At 40.1% G+C, this 14,340-nt stretch overlaps 1 protein-coding gene across 3 annotated transcripts in view; it reads right to left on the bottom strand.

The window, feature by feature from the left end:
* The window catches only part of Mylk (myosin light chain kinase), a 202,635-nt gene that overhangs the window by 178,938 nt on the left and 9,357 nt on the right, over positions 1–14,340 (bottom strand). For all 3 annotated transcript variants that reach the window (XM_090345269.1, XM_090345261.1, XM_090345252.1), the window contains one exon: positions 10,868–11,035. In XM_090345269.1, coding sequence (XP_090201395.1) covers positions 10,868–11,032 — 165 coding nt within the window. In that variant the 5' untranslated portion in view covers positions 11,033–11,035. Of the gene's footprint in view, positions 1–10,867; positions 11,036–14,340 lie in introns of those variants that run through there.

The following is a 14,340-nucleotide window of genomic DNA, read 5'->3' as shown; positions in this document are numbered from 1 at the left end:
TGAGCCAAGTCTTTCACATGTCTCATATAGTCCTCCCTCCCAGGCTTGGGATGCTGGTATGGCACTATTTATCTCCATCCCTCAGCAGGCCCCATCCTGCCCTGTTGTCCTGCCCATAGCCCTGGTGAGGTTTTCTGAGGAGTAAGAATCTGCATCTCAAGAGGAGAGGCATGGGGACTCAGCATGTCACCAAATGGGAAGAAGAAAGTGGCCTATTTCTCATCCTTATCATCACACCCAGTTGTTAGGACACACGATTGACCATTACTATTCTCCCCTGCGGTAGGAATGGAGACTGAATTGAAGGAGCCATCAGATCTGATTTGGGACATTTGAGTGCTGCATGGTATCCTAGTGCTCATGTTGGTCTGTGTGGAATGATGTAAGAAGTGAGATTCAGGCCCCCCAGAAATTTAAGGATATGAATTTCTTGAAGGTAGGAAAAGTATTTGATTCTTTTCCATCTTTTTTTTCTAGAAGTAGCAACCATCCTATATACAGCTAATATTTACTAAAGTGAATCAGCCTATGAATAACCCACTCAAGCCAGCCTAAAGAGTCACAGCTGTCACAGACTATTGGAGGAGGGGAAATTGGTGAGCACGCTAACAGACACAAGGTCCTGACTCCAAATTTTGTTATGTTTCATCCTAATGTAATCATGGGATATTAGGGCAGGAAGGGTCATGGGAGTCATCTGGTTTGACTTCCTCGGTTTAAATGAAGAAACTAAAGCCAAAGATCAAATTACATGGAGATCAAGACCCAGGCACATGGCTACCATCCCCCTAGATCACACCAGCAGTTCTCAGTGGTCACCAATAATCTGCAAACCAGGAAACTTCAAAAGCAGTGTAGATGGCATGAACAGAATGACCACAGTGCTCTAATATATTTAAATCCATCCTTGCTCAGTGAACAAGGCTCCACTAGAGGATATAAAGAACCCAAAGATGAGTAAGAAGTTGCCTACAAGATACTCATTTTAGTGACAAGTACCTAAGTAATTAAGAACATAAAGCCAAAGGTATACAGTATTGGAAAACCACAGAATGATCCACAACTGGCAAAGATAAGCAAGATGAACAGCCTAGAAGAAGTAGCATTTGGAAGAGGTTGGGTTGTGCTCTGACAGAAGTGGGGTACAGACTCTAATGACCAAGACTGAAAGAAATTCAAGGACTCTGGAGCATTGGCCCAGATCTAAGTAGCAAGCCAATGAAAAAGAGGCTAGCAGGTGTCATAAATAATTTCTGCACTGTAATGTGTGATTGTTGTTCTTAATGTATTATGTTATTCTCATCTCTTTTGTTGTCCCTTGGTTATTCTCATATTGTTACAGTATCTTATTTTATCTGGTATATTGTATATATGTTTATTTGTTTTTTTTGAATAGGAAAGGGAAGGAGGAAAACGAGATGAGGGGGGTGGGGGAAGGGAAATGGGGACAAAAACATGAGAAAGGGTATCAATGTGTGTGAAGTAATGCACCTTCTATCTGGGGAATATAACTGTAATCCTTCTATTAATCAAAATTTTAAAAATGAAAATAAAAATCTTAAATTTCTGCACTGGCAGAAATTGTGAACAGGAAAGCTAATTTCCTTTAGAAATAGCAGCCTGAGCCTTTGAGTACCAGTGGCTTATGGGCTGGGTCTGCAGACCCAGCTGATAACTGTAGGCCCTGAGAACTAGAGGCTTATGGCTCAACGCTGGAGGCATATAGCTCAAGGCAGGCAGGTCAGAGGCTTATAGCTCTCTGCCTTGAACACAGTGGCCCAGAAGGTAGACTTACAGTTTTAGGTATTGAGAATTGTGACTATTTTATCTTCCGTAGTTCTCTGGAACTTAGTCATGGAATGAGGCTTGCCGTCTTCCCAGTCTCTCCACTTTTGGTGTTTCACAACTTCTTTGCTGCCCATGGTCTTAGTTCTCCATCCGTTCAGTACTTAGCTCTTTCATCCTCTCAGTACTTTCAGAGTCTTTTGTTATCTCAGTTCCTACAGTTTCTGCTTCTGGTCACTCTATGGAACTCCAGCCACCTTCTGTGGCTGGTGCTGCCACTGACATTACTTCTTCAAAGTAGTAGGGATGTCATGATTACAGTCTGTCCCACATTCAAAGAAGGGGATACCTGGTTGACAGCTCCCTATTAAGGCAGCTAAACACAAGGGACGGATCTGGAAGTTATCAACTGAGGTGTCAAACAGGTTACTCTGACAACTTAGCTTATTTGAGCAATAATAATTAAAAGATGTTTGCATTAAAACCCTATTAGAACAGTAATATCCTTAACAGTTCCTAACGGTGCTTAATGTCAGCCAGACACCATTAGGGAGGGTTTAGTCCTTCTGATTGGTCCCACAGGGAACTGACATTGCTTGGTGGATGAAGTTGAATACCAGGTGGGGAGCCTACTCTAAAAACCATGGAAGGATTCGGGTCTGAGAGGAAGCACTGAAGCTGCTGGCTGGGACCAGCCTCACAGAAGACAGTCAGTCCTGCAGGGACTATCTGGAAACACAGCAACAAGTCTTCACTACTACTACCCACAGGTATATAAATTTAATTCAGAGGAGGTGACTAGATGCCAAGCCTCATTCTTCACCCAGTTTTCCTGGAGAATATTATTCCCTTACAGACCCTAGCACTCTCTGCATATTTCAATTTATTTCTGTGTTTCTGTCCCAATAGAGTAGGAGAGAGGCAATTAGTACTCACTGTTCTTGATCTGGAAGAGCTTCATACATTATATATTATTAATAACAAGACAATTCCACCACTAACGTATAAACAAACTCAATTAGATAATAAAATGTTAAAGATGGAAACAAGATGTTGAGATTGTATGGCCCAGCTCCCAAACTGACTTGTACTTCCAAATATAACAGTGTGGCCCAGCTCTCCCTAAAATTTCTGGTTCTGAATAACTGCAGCTCATAGAAAAGTGCTCACTAAACTTTAATTGAGCAGATGAACACTAAACACTCAGAATCTATCTGGAGTAAACACAAAACATTTTAATGAGTCAAGAGATTGATGCTTCGTTTTTGTTTCATATATTTTTTATTGTAATTAATAGAAGGGTTACATGATATTTGCCAGATAGATGGTGCATTAATTCCCATACATTGATACCCTTTCGCATGTCCTGGTTCCCATTTCCCTTCCTCCCACCCCCACCCCTCATCTTGTTTTCCCCCGTTCCCTATCCAATTTCAAATAACCACATACAAATTTTATAAATAGAAGAAAAACTATCTCTTTACTAGACATCTGTTAGGAACTGGCATTGGGGTGTGGCATGGAAACACCAGGTATGATGGCTCATACCTCTAATCATGACAATTAGGAGGGGTGAATCCTAAGCAGAGGGATCCTGAGCTCAAGGCCAGCTACGCAAGACTGGATCTACCTTAATAACAAAGTAAGAACTACATATGTGAAATAGAGATCACATAGTATATCGTGTAAGTTAAAGGATCTGAAGAATCATCTGACCCATGAATATAGAAGAAGGTATCTGAGGCTGAGGGAGGTGTAGTGACTTGTCTAAACATTTTAAGGTAACATGTAAATAGAACACTAGCCCAGGGCTCTTTCTATAATATATGATGTTAATCATCTAATATAGCTCTTTATCATACAGCAATAGAAGAGAAGACAATAGGATGGAAGTCCTGGAAAAAGCTACAGAGAGAACATAGTTTAATTTTGTTAGCAGAATTGATCATTCATTAGATAATTTATTGATTCATTCAATGAATAAATTCATTAGATTCATTCATTGAGAACTCATTGAAGATGTTTCTTTGTTTTCCCACCATCATTTGAAACAAAGGGGAAATTCAACTCATGAGTTGTTTTGTTTTGCTTTGCTTTGCTTTTACAAAACTAACAATAACTAACTTGAAGTTTCAGTGAGGCATATGATCAGGAATCTGAACATCTTTGATTCTGCAGAAACCACTTCTGTGCAAAAAATGAGCCCACCTTAGGTGCCATCTCCCGGTCCAATGTAGATACCTGCTGACTAATAGCAACCCAGCACTTCAGGCCTTGACCTGTTAGCCACATGCAGTATACAGTTAGAATCAGAACTCCCCTAATCTGGGCCCTCCATCTCTCATTTCTCACTTCACCATTCAGCTTTGATTTTCTTTCAAGATAGACAGTCAAGATAATTAGAATCAGTTAAAAAAAATAGGAGCCTACATATTTGAAATTTTACAAATGATACAATTGGAAACATATAGATACAGTAAACTAAATTAATGCAAATGTGGTATATATATAATGGAATTCTACATAGCCAACAGACAAGATAAAATAATGGCATTCGCAGGGAAGTGGATAAATCTAGAGCAAATCATGTTGAGTGAGACAAGTCAAGACCTAAGGAACAAAAGGCGCATGGTATCCTTAATATGTGGCTATTAGATCCAAAGAGTACAAGAGCCAAGACTCAATATTTGCATACCCAATGCTATGGACATGCTAATGGAAATATAAACATAACTATATAGACATAAAAACCTATGACTCTATAGACATAATGTTTTATTTCATAAATTAGTATGTTTCTATGACATACAAACCCTTAGCCTAATTTTTATTAAGTTCTAAAAATTAAGTCCCAGTGATTGTATATAGAGATTCCCTTCTTGAACACTTGTTTGTTAAACCTGTCATTTGAAATATGATGTAAAAATCAATGTTAATAAATTCTTTAATAAAAAAACTAAGAGCCACTAAAATCTGCCTATTGAATAAAATTTCTAATATTAAAACATATTTAATACATATTCCTTTATTTGGATTTCATATTACTGACACTTTTCCTATTTATAGGTGCTATTCCTTTGTTCTTCTTAAGTAATCCGATTAAATATATAAAATTAGTAAAGAAAACAAAAAAGAGCCTAAAGACCTTACTACTAGAGACAGACATATCCAGATAGCTCCAATCTTCTCTCCCCTGCTGGGTAAACTATCACTGAGAAAGTTCAAATATACAGAGAACTTCCAACAATAACAAAACACAGTCTACTTCTAATTTTATGCAGTGAACACATACAGATGCTTTTATGTGGCTGTAATAAGCCTATACACAGGATGCTTCTACTTTCTTCCTACTTTGTTATTCACACATATTTCCATTTATGGATATAGCTACCAAAAATGTCAAATATGTGATTATGTAACAACTGCCATATTGATGTGCTTGTTTAATAATTTCCTTTTGAGCACAAATTGATTTTTTTCCCTAAATAGTGCTCTGAACATCTTTGTACCAGCTACTTAGCTCCTCTCCTTTATGAATTAAGTTAGTGTCAAAACAGGATTCTTGGCAAAGCAGATCAATGGTTTTATTGATGCTGTAACATTCTGCTTGTCTGAACCCCAGAAGGCTGAGCTAACATTCAGTTCCCCCACTGAAGGAAATGTTCCTTCAACCCCAGTATTAGTCTCTCTATTGCTGTTATTTTGCTTGTTTTTCAGGTACATAAATACTTGAAAGGTATTTTAATTTCCATTTGTTTCATTGCCAGCAGAGTTGTATAATTCATTTTGATGAGTTACATGTTTTTCCATGCTGAAACTCTGTCGACATTTTTTTAAAGTAAGCTGCATTTGTTATGTGTCTTTGATTATTCATCTGATAGAATCTAGACACTGAATTCAGCTGTACAAATATTTTACAGGTATTTTTATTACATTTTAAAAATACAGAAGTGAAAAGAAATTCCAGCAATGGAGCATGTACAAAGTAAAAGGTTTAATTCCCTCTTTTTCTTTCTTCTTCACACAAAGTTATCAATTCCTAGATATAACCTTTTCTGATACAAGGGCTTGATATCCAGGCTTTGTGCTTTCACCTGGCTTTTTACCCTTACAGTGGGAACTATACCATTTGAGCCCTATTTCCAGTCCAGATTTTTGTTAGTTAATCTTAGATAAAGCCTTTTGGATTTTTGTGACCAGGCTGTCTTCAAATTTTGATCCTCTAGGTTTCAGATTCCTAAGTAGCTAGGATTATAGGTATGAGTCTCTGGTGCTCAGCTGAAATCACCTTTCTCTTATCATTAACTCCTTAATTCTATACATACCTAAATATTCTTCATATACCTGAAAAGCTACATGTATTTCTTTCTGAAGTTAAATTTATTTAAATATATGCTCACATTTGCTAGAACATTTCCGTGAGGAGGGCTACTTTTGGTAAGTGGCAATTAAGAGTCAAAGCAGGGCCAGGAGTTTGGCCTAGAGTGCTTGCCTAGAATGCACAAAGACCTGAGTTTGACTCCTTAGTAGCACATACACAGAAAAAGCTGGAAGTGGTGCTATGGCTCAAGTGGTAGGGCTCTAGCCTTGAGAAAAGCTCAAGGACAGTGTTCAGGCCCTGAGTTCATGGTCCCTATCTAGCAAAAAAACTTTTCTGAGTTTTGTTTTAAAAGTAGTTTATCACCTTTATAATAAAGTTACAGGCAGAGGGATGACTGAGTGATAGGTTTTACAGGCCATGATAGTCAAATCTTTCCTGTGGCTATTACTAATGATTGATCTTAGGTGTCAGGAATTTTCCATGTCATAACCATGGCTCTTCTGTACTCTAATAAAATGCTGTAACAGAACATACTTAGAGAAAATAGACTAAAGGAAGTAGAACTTGCATCAATGAAAGGGAGAAAAGAAAGTGAATGTTGGCATGAACACAGCATGAGAAAAAGAAGCAATCTGGGAATGGGAAGGGATGAGCAGTGAAGAGCCAGGGGTGGGGCCTGGGGGAAGAATGGGGCTCTGGAAGATTCCCCTGGCCATGTCCCCATCGATGACTGCAAGTGTCCAGATCCTCAAAGAGGAAAACGTGTATAGAGGGCATCCATCACTTGACAAGCATTGTGCTATTTTCATTCATTTTCCTCTTTTATTTATTTTTAAATATATCTGTATTTTCTATAGGTAGTTCTACAAAGGAGTTGCCTTTTAACAGAGCAGTTTATAAATACAGTGCCTTTGATCAATGACACCCATTTAACATTCTCAGTCACCACTTCCACTCAACCCCTTCCCTCATTTTTCTTAATTTTTAGGTTATGTGTTGAATTTTTTGCCATTTAACAAAGCAGTTTATATAGATAATGCATCTTGATCTGTGTCATCCACGGGAAAGAATGACACTGAATCATTCATAAGGAAATGGAAAGACTTAGAGAGGGTTATGTTAAGAGAAGTAAGCCAGACCCAGAGAAACACAGGCTTCATGTTTTCCCTCATTAGTGGGAACTAGACTGTGCCTATATATTGAGAGGTAAGCACAAGCACACTGGTTGGCACCCAAGCAGTGCCAAATGAATTAACTAAAGTATAACAGGAGCTGGATGCAGTGGCTCACAGGTGTAATCCTAGCTACTCAGGAGGCTGAGATCTGAAGATTGTGACTCAAAGCCAGCCTAGGAAAAAAGTCCTCATAATACTCTTATCTCCAATTAACCACTCAAAAACCAGAAGTGGAGCTGTGGTTCAAAGTGATAGAGTGCTAGCACTGAGCAAAAGAGCTCAGGAACAACACCCAGGCCTTAAGTTCAAGCCCCATAGCCAACTAATTAACTAATGAATAGAGTATAATAGAATCTACAGAGAACACAGGTATTGTTACTTTCTTTCAATTAACAAGCATATTCTCTCTCTCTCTCCTCCCCCCCCTCCCCTCCCTCTCTCTCTCTCTCTCTCTCTCTCCCTCCTCTCTCTCCTCTCCCCTCTCTCTCCTCTCCCCTCTCTCTCCTCCCCCCTCTTTCTCCTCTCCCTCCCTCCCCCCCTACCCCCCTCCCCCCCTCTCTCTCCTCATTCTGTGCCAGCACGAGGGCTTGAACTGAGAAGGCCTAGGTTCTATCCTTAAGCTTATTCACTCAAGGCTAGCACTCTACCATTTGAGCTACGGCAAACCTTAGTATAACTAGTATTTCCTGCTGAGAGCCCAGACCACTCAAGAAACCACCTCAGTTCTTAGTCCTGAAAGGTACTAAGACAGTAATATCCTGTTGCACTTCGTCTCTGGTATAGTCTGAAAAGATTAGAGATGACTCTTCCCCAAAGCAAGTGTCCCTCTGGGTTCTTGGCTACAATGACAGTGCACACACTTGCAGCACTATTTTATTGGGCTCTTTCTTTTACAACCTCTCCTTGGAAGTCAGCTAGTCATCATCTGAACATCACTGTGGAACACTCTTCCTTCTGTCGACCCTCTACACCAGTATGCTGCTGGGTGGTGTTTGGGGCTATTCTTGGTCAGGTGGGAAATAGAAAAGAACCCTGCGGTTAGACTCATAAGGAACACATAGTCAACTGTTACATCAGTATAAGCTAAATGAAATGTTCACATGATAGATCAGAGAGTTAGATATTCTTCAGATAGATCACACTATCTGAAGAATACTTCAGTCAACATTGTTAAAGTTTGGATCTTGAATTTCCCCTAAAGTCCCATGTGTTGATGACTAGTCCCCAATCTACAGCTGTTCTCCTGAACTGTACCTCACCAATAGCTAGTATTATAGTATCATAAGTGGGCCCCCATGCTTGGCCTTACATGTTTATTTTTAAATTTGTGTAGTTCAGCATTTGTAAGGATTCACAAAGTTGTGTAACCATCATCACTATCTAATCTCAAAACACTTTCATCATGTCAGAAAGAAACTCAGTGCCCACTGGCAGTCACCTCCCATCCCTCTTTTCCCAACCTCTGGCAACCACTTCTGTACTTTCTATTGAGAGATATTTTCATTTGGGATACTATATATAAATGGAATTATGCATGCTAGCTTTCTTATGACTGGCTTCCTCCACTAGCATAATGTTTTCAAGGTTTATTCATATTGGAATAAAAATCAGCTGTTCCTTTTCATGATTATCTTGGCCACATATAAACATCCAGGGATTTTTTTTTCTGTCACTTTTCTTCTGACTGCTGTAAAGATAAGTGATATGGGAACCAGATTCAGGGCAATAAAAAGGAGACTCCATGCTAGTGGAACCCACCAACACCCCAATATCCATCCCCAATCTTTTTTTTTTTTTTTTTGCCAGTCCTGGGCTTGAGCTCAGGGCCTGAGCACTGTCCTTGGACTTTCTCAAGGCTAGAGCTCTACCACTTGAGCCTCAACACCACTTCCGGCTTTTTTCTATGTATGTGGTACCGAGGAATCGAACCTGGGTCTTCATGCATGCTAGGCAAGCACTTTAACCACTAGGCCAAACTCCCGGCCCCATCCCAATCTTTTTTAAGTAAAAGAATCAAGGTGCAAAGATGTGAGATGATATCCATTAGCAAATGGTCCTAGCTGGACAAGTCTAGCTTAGCACACAATTCAGTGCAGCCTTACCACATTTTCAAGGCAGCAGCTCTAACCCACATGATGACCACATTATCCAACCTTGTCTCACACAGAGATGAGGCCCTGTGTTATCTGAGAAGTGTCATCTGCTGGACCATGACCTATCATGAGCTTCAGGAGCCTACTCTTAAGTCACAGAGAAACGTTCAAATTCCTCTACTTTTGATCACCTTTTGCTATTGCTCACATCAAAGCCTTGCAGCTTCTAAAGCATTTCCTGGGATGGTTACCCTGTGTCTAAACCCAAGGATGGTTATTACTCCTGCATCACCATGTCAGGTGTGATATCAGGCTACCTTTCCAATCTAGCAAAATATCTGGTATTCTCAGAGTTTATGCCTTCCATTTGATACAAAGTAGATGCAGAATTATGCATACCTGCAAAAGAATAAAATGAGGCCTTGGAAGAGCAAGAGACCAAGAGTTGTTGGCAAACTGAAGTAGGGAGGATACTACTCTGGGTGGAAATACATGGTTAGCTAGATGAGTGAACACCCTTTCCCAGAGAAAGCAAGGAAAAAAAACTACCATCAGTTCTCAATTATGCACGTTTTGGAGCTCATATTTATACCCATCTGCCATGAGGGCTTGTCTTCTTGTTTTATTTTTGCCATTCCTGGGCCTTGAGCCCTGGGCTTTGAACTCAGGGCCTGAGCACTGTTCTTGGGCTTTCCTCAAGGCTAGAGCTCTACCACCTGAGCCACAGCACCACTTCTGGCTTTTTTTTTCTATGTATGTGGTACCGAGGAATCAAACCCAGGTGTTTGTGCATGCTAGGCAAGCACTCTACCACTAGGCCAAACTCCCGGCTTCAGGGCTTGTCTTTTTTTTTTTTTTAATATTTTATTATTATCTTTAAGTGGTTGTACAAAAGAGCTGCTATTTCAACATAACAGTTTATGAATACAGTGTATCTTGATCAGTGTCACTCCTTTTAACATCCTTCTCAACCCACCCCTCTCTCATTTTTTTTAACTCTTTTTTTTTTTTTGGTTGGCTGTGGGGCTTGAACTCTGTGCCTTGGCACTGTCCCTAAGCTCTTCAACTCAAGGCTCTACCACTTGAGCCCCAGCACCACTTCTGGTTTTTTGGTGGTTAATTGGAAATAACAGTCTCATGGATTTTCATGCCTCGCCTGGCTTTTAACTGCAATCCTCAGATCTCAGCCTTTAGGATTATAGGCATAAGCCACCATTAGGGCTTGTCTTCTATAACTAGGTGACTTGTATCCAGACACAACAAATATCAACAGCAAAATACCTCTAAATGGTCAACTTGCTGGTCCTCCCCATTTCAGAGTTCTTCAACATAAAGCTCATCATAAGTGCAGAAACAGAGAAAACATTCAATGTATCAATGTATAGAAAGGTCCAAAGGAGAAGCAGGCTTTCTACCATGTTCAGTGTGCTGAGTATAAGGTTCAAGAAAGAGTGTCAGCCCTTCCCAGCCCACCACCCAGCCACATTTCTTACCCTCCCTTCAAACTTGGCAATGGCTCCTTCTTTGACACAGAGGTTCCGAGGGGGCAGAATGAAAACAGGTGCCTCAGTCAGGGGCATGGAGCTGACCCTTGAGGGATCCACGCTGAGGGAGGTTTTGGACACGTGTGATGAGGCAACCAACTTTACGTCCCCCATGGCCTGCAAAAGGAAGGAAGAGGGGTGGGTCAGACCTAACAAAAACCAGCACCATCTTCTCTGCCAGTGTCCACCTGCCCAACCTAGTGATTGGAAGGGTTTGAGGGGGGTACAGGTATCCAGTTAGATCAATGTCCTCTCTGTGGCTTCTACACACAGCTACCAGGCAAGGCAGAGCCTGTTTCTGACAGGTCTGGATCCTTCCTTCTTAGAGAGGGCAGCTGGGACATGAGGAGAGAAATGGCATGGCTCAGAGACTTCACAACAGGAAACCTGTATAACACTCATGGACCCTTCAGAATGGACGACTCATGGGCAGAGAGTCAAACTGCTTTTCTTCGACTGAAAGAACTCATAAGAACAGAAAAAAGGGAGCTGAGACAAAAGAACAGAAGAAACATAGGAAAAAAGTCTGGGTAAAAAGGTGAGTTAATGGTTGAATGAAGGGAAAGAAGCAGGATAGGGACAAGGTTGTGAAGAAGCTTGAAAGTCACAGCATATCAGAGAAGGAAGGCATCTGAAGATGAGCCAGGCCAACTTCTCTATAACTAAGGACTGCGAGTTAGCCTTTCTAACAAATTATACTGTTTGAGTTCTCCCCTGCATCTAACATATTTCATCTAGTACACTTATGTGCACTTGGATTCTACCCACAAATTGTTTTCTTATATGTTTAGAAAACATATGAGAGAAAACATGCATCCTTTGTCTCTCTGGGTCTGACTTCACTTAACATAATTTTTTCCATGTCCTATTTTTTTGCAAATGATGCAATATCATTCTTTCTAATGCTTAAGTAAAATTCCATTGTGTATAAATGCCATATTTTCTTGATTCATTCATCCACTGGGGTGCATTTGGACTGATTCTATAGCTTGGCTATGGTGAACAGTGCTGCTATGAACATGGCTGTATGGGTGGCCTTACTGTTTCCTAGTTTATACTCTTTTGGATAAATCCCAAGAGTGGAACTGCTGGATCATAGGGTAGTTCTATATTTAGTGGTTTTTTAAAAAAAATACTGTATTTTTTGTTGGGATAATGTACAGAGGGGTTACAGTTACATTTGTCAGGTAATGGGTGCATTACTTTTCAAATCTTGATATCCCTTCTCCTGTTTTTGTCTCCCTTTCCTTCCCCCCATCTCCTCCCAATCATCTTTTTTCCCCTATATTTACTTGGCTCCATGTCCTAGTTTTGGCTTTTCTACTCATTTTCTGTGGATACTGGTCATCTTTAAACCCTATGTTCTAAGTTTGAATAGCTGACATTAAAGAAAGAGGTGCCTGGGACATACAAATCATTTGTTTAAATGTAATATCTAAGAAAAATAAGGTAAGACTCAACTTTTGAAGAACAAACTAAAGTAACAAAGTGACTGGATTTGTTTGTAAAAGGGTACATCCACAGCTTTCTCTTTTACTGATGAAGTATTGGCTTTGCAAACAGAATTGCTTTCTAGATGATATGATTTTGGGGCAGCTATAAAAGCAAACGCTTACAATATATGGGGAACTCTATAAACACTTCAGAGATGATAGTCTATTCTCACCTCCTGATACCATGTAAATGACAATCTATGCAACCAACAATCTCATCAACCTTAGCCTAACACTAGCATGGTGAGCTGAAGAAATTTCCCCAAGCCTGTACACAGCAGGGGACAAAACTGGTATTTGAATCTCAGCCTTCCTGCCTCCTGCAAGTGGGTTAGGTAGAAGAGTTTCTGAGGTTGGCATAACAAAGTAGAGGTGAAAGAGGTTGAATTCACAAACATCTACAGGGTTATATGTAAAATTAGGTTTTTCTGTATATCAGAACAAACCATCAACATCAAAGATGGATGATAATCTAGTATAAAATATTTGAAATAAAAATAAGGTCTAGCAAGATGTGGTGACTCTCACCTGTAACACTAACTACCTTCGCGTCAGAGATGAGAGATCAAGGCCCAAGCGCAGCTCAGACAAAAAACAAGTTTGTGAGATTCCATCTCAACCACTGACTGGGTATAGTGATGCTCACCTGTTATCCCCAACCACAAGGGGAAGTACAGTTGAGAGGACTGCATCCCAGGCCAGCTTGAACATACAGCAAAAACCCTTCCTCAAAAATAAGGTAGAACCAAGCACTAGTGGCCTGACTTTAAAAACAATAACAAAAACAAAACACCCCAAAACAAGGCTGGAGTTGTGCCAGAATGCCAGCCTAGCAAGTACAAGACCCTGAATTCAAACCCCAAATTAATAACTAAATAAATAAAAGGTTAAAAAAAGGGGGACCAAAGGGATGGCTCAAGTGGTAAAGCATCTGACTTGCTAGCTCAAGTCCCTGAGTTTAATTCTTAGTATTAGACCTCACTGGAAAAAAAAAGCAATTTAAAAAACCCCAAAGGATCAGAATACTTTGTCCTAGAAATTAGCTCAAAGGACATGAATCGCATAGTCCACTAAAGACACACAAAAAACTAGCAAGCAAATGATTATCCAGTCCCCACAATAATCCAAGAGTGCATTTTAATAACAAGGTATTACTTCTGTCAAGTAACCAGATGGATGTACAAAAGAGAAAGAGACAATGCAGTGCTGGTGAGCCATGGTGGCATGGGCTCACTGGAAGGCTCCCAGGGGATACAAGCATTGGTACACTCTTTCTGGAAGGGAATTTGGCAAAACAGGTTCTGGGGGAAAATGCTGCCATTCTTTTCCTAGTAATTCCACATTCTTTTCCCAAGAATGTAATTCTTTTCCCAAGAATGTAGAATTACATTCTTTTAGAATATTATTTTTTACTACTTTAAATTCTTTTAGAACTTTATTAGGAAAAAACATTCTTGAGAAAGAATAAAAGATGCAGTCCAACAATGCATATATATGAACATTGAGTGAAGCCAGGCACTGGTGGCTATTCTAGTGTCTGGACACTAGCTGCTTAGGAAGCTGAGATCTGAGGATCATGGTCCAAAGCCAATCTGGGCAGGAAAATGTTTGAGTCTCTTATCTCCAATTAATCAGCAGAAAGGGAGGAATGGAGCTGTGGCTCAAGTGGTAGATCATTACCCTCAAGCAAAAATGCTCAGGAACAGTGCCCAGGCCCTGAGTTCAATCCCTTGGAACACACACACCACACACATACAAAAAAGAAAAACATTGATTGCATTTTTTTTTTGCCAGTCCTGAGGCTTAAACTCAGGGCCTAAGCACTGTCCTTGGGCTTTTTCCTCAAGGCTAGCACTTTGCCACTTGAACCACACAGCATCACTTCTGGTTTTTTTTCTATGTATGTGGTGCCGAGGAATCTAACCCAGG

This window comes from Megascapheus bottae, chromosome 1 (assembly GCF_031878675.1).
Source record: "Megascapheus bottae isolate mThoBot1 chromosome 1, mThoBot2.hap1, whole genome shotgun sequence".
Lineage (NCBI taxonomy): Eukaryota > Metazoa > Chordata > Mammalia > Rodentia > Geomyidae > Megascapheus > Megascapheus bottae.
The sequence above is the reverse complement of the archived record's forward strand: the minus strand, read 5'-3'. Positions and strand labels throughout refer to the sequence as shown.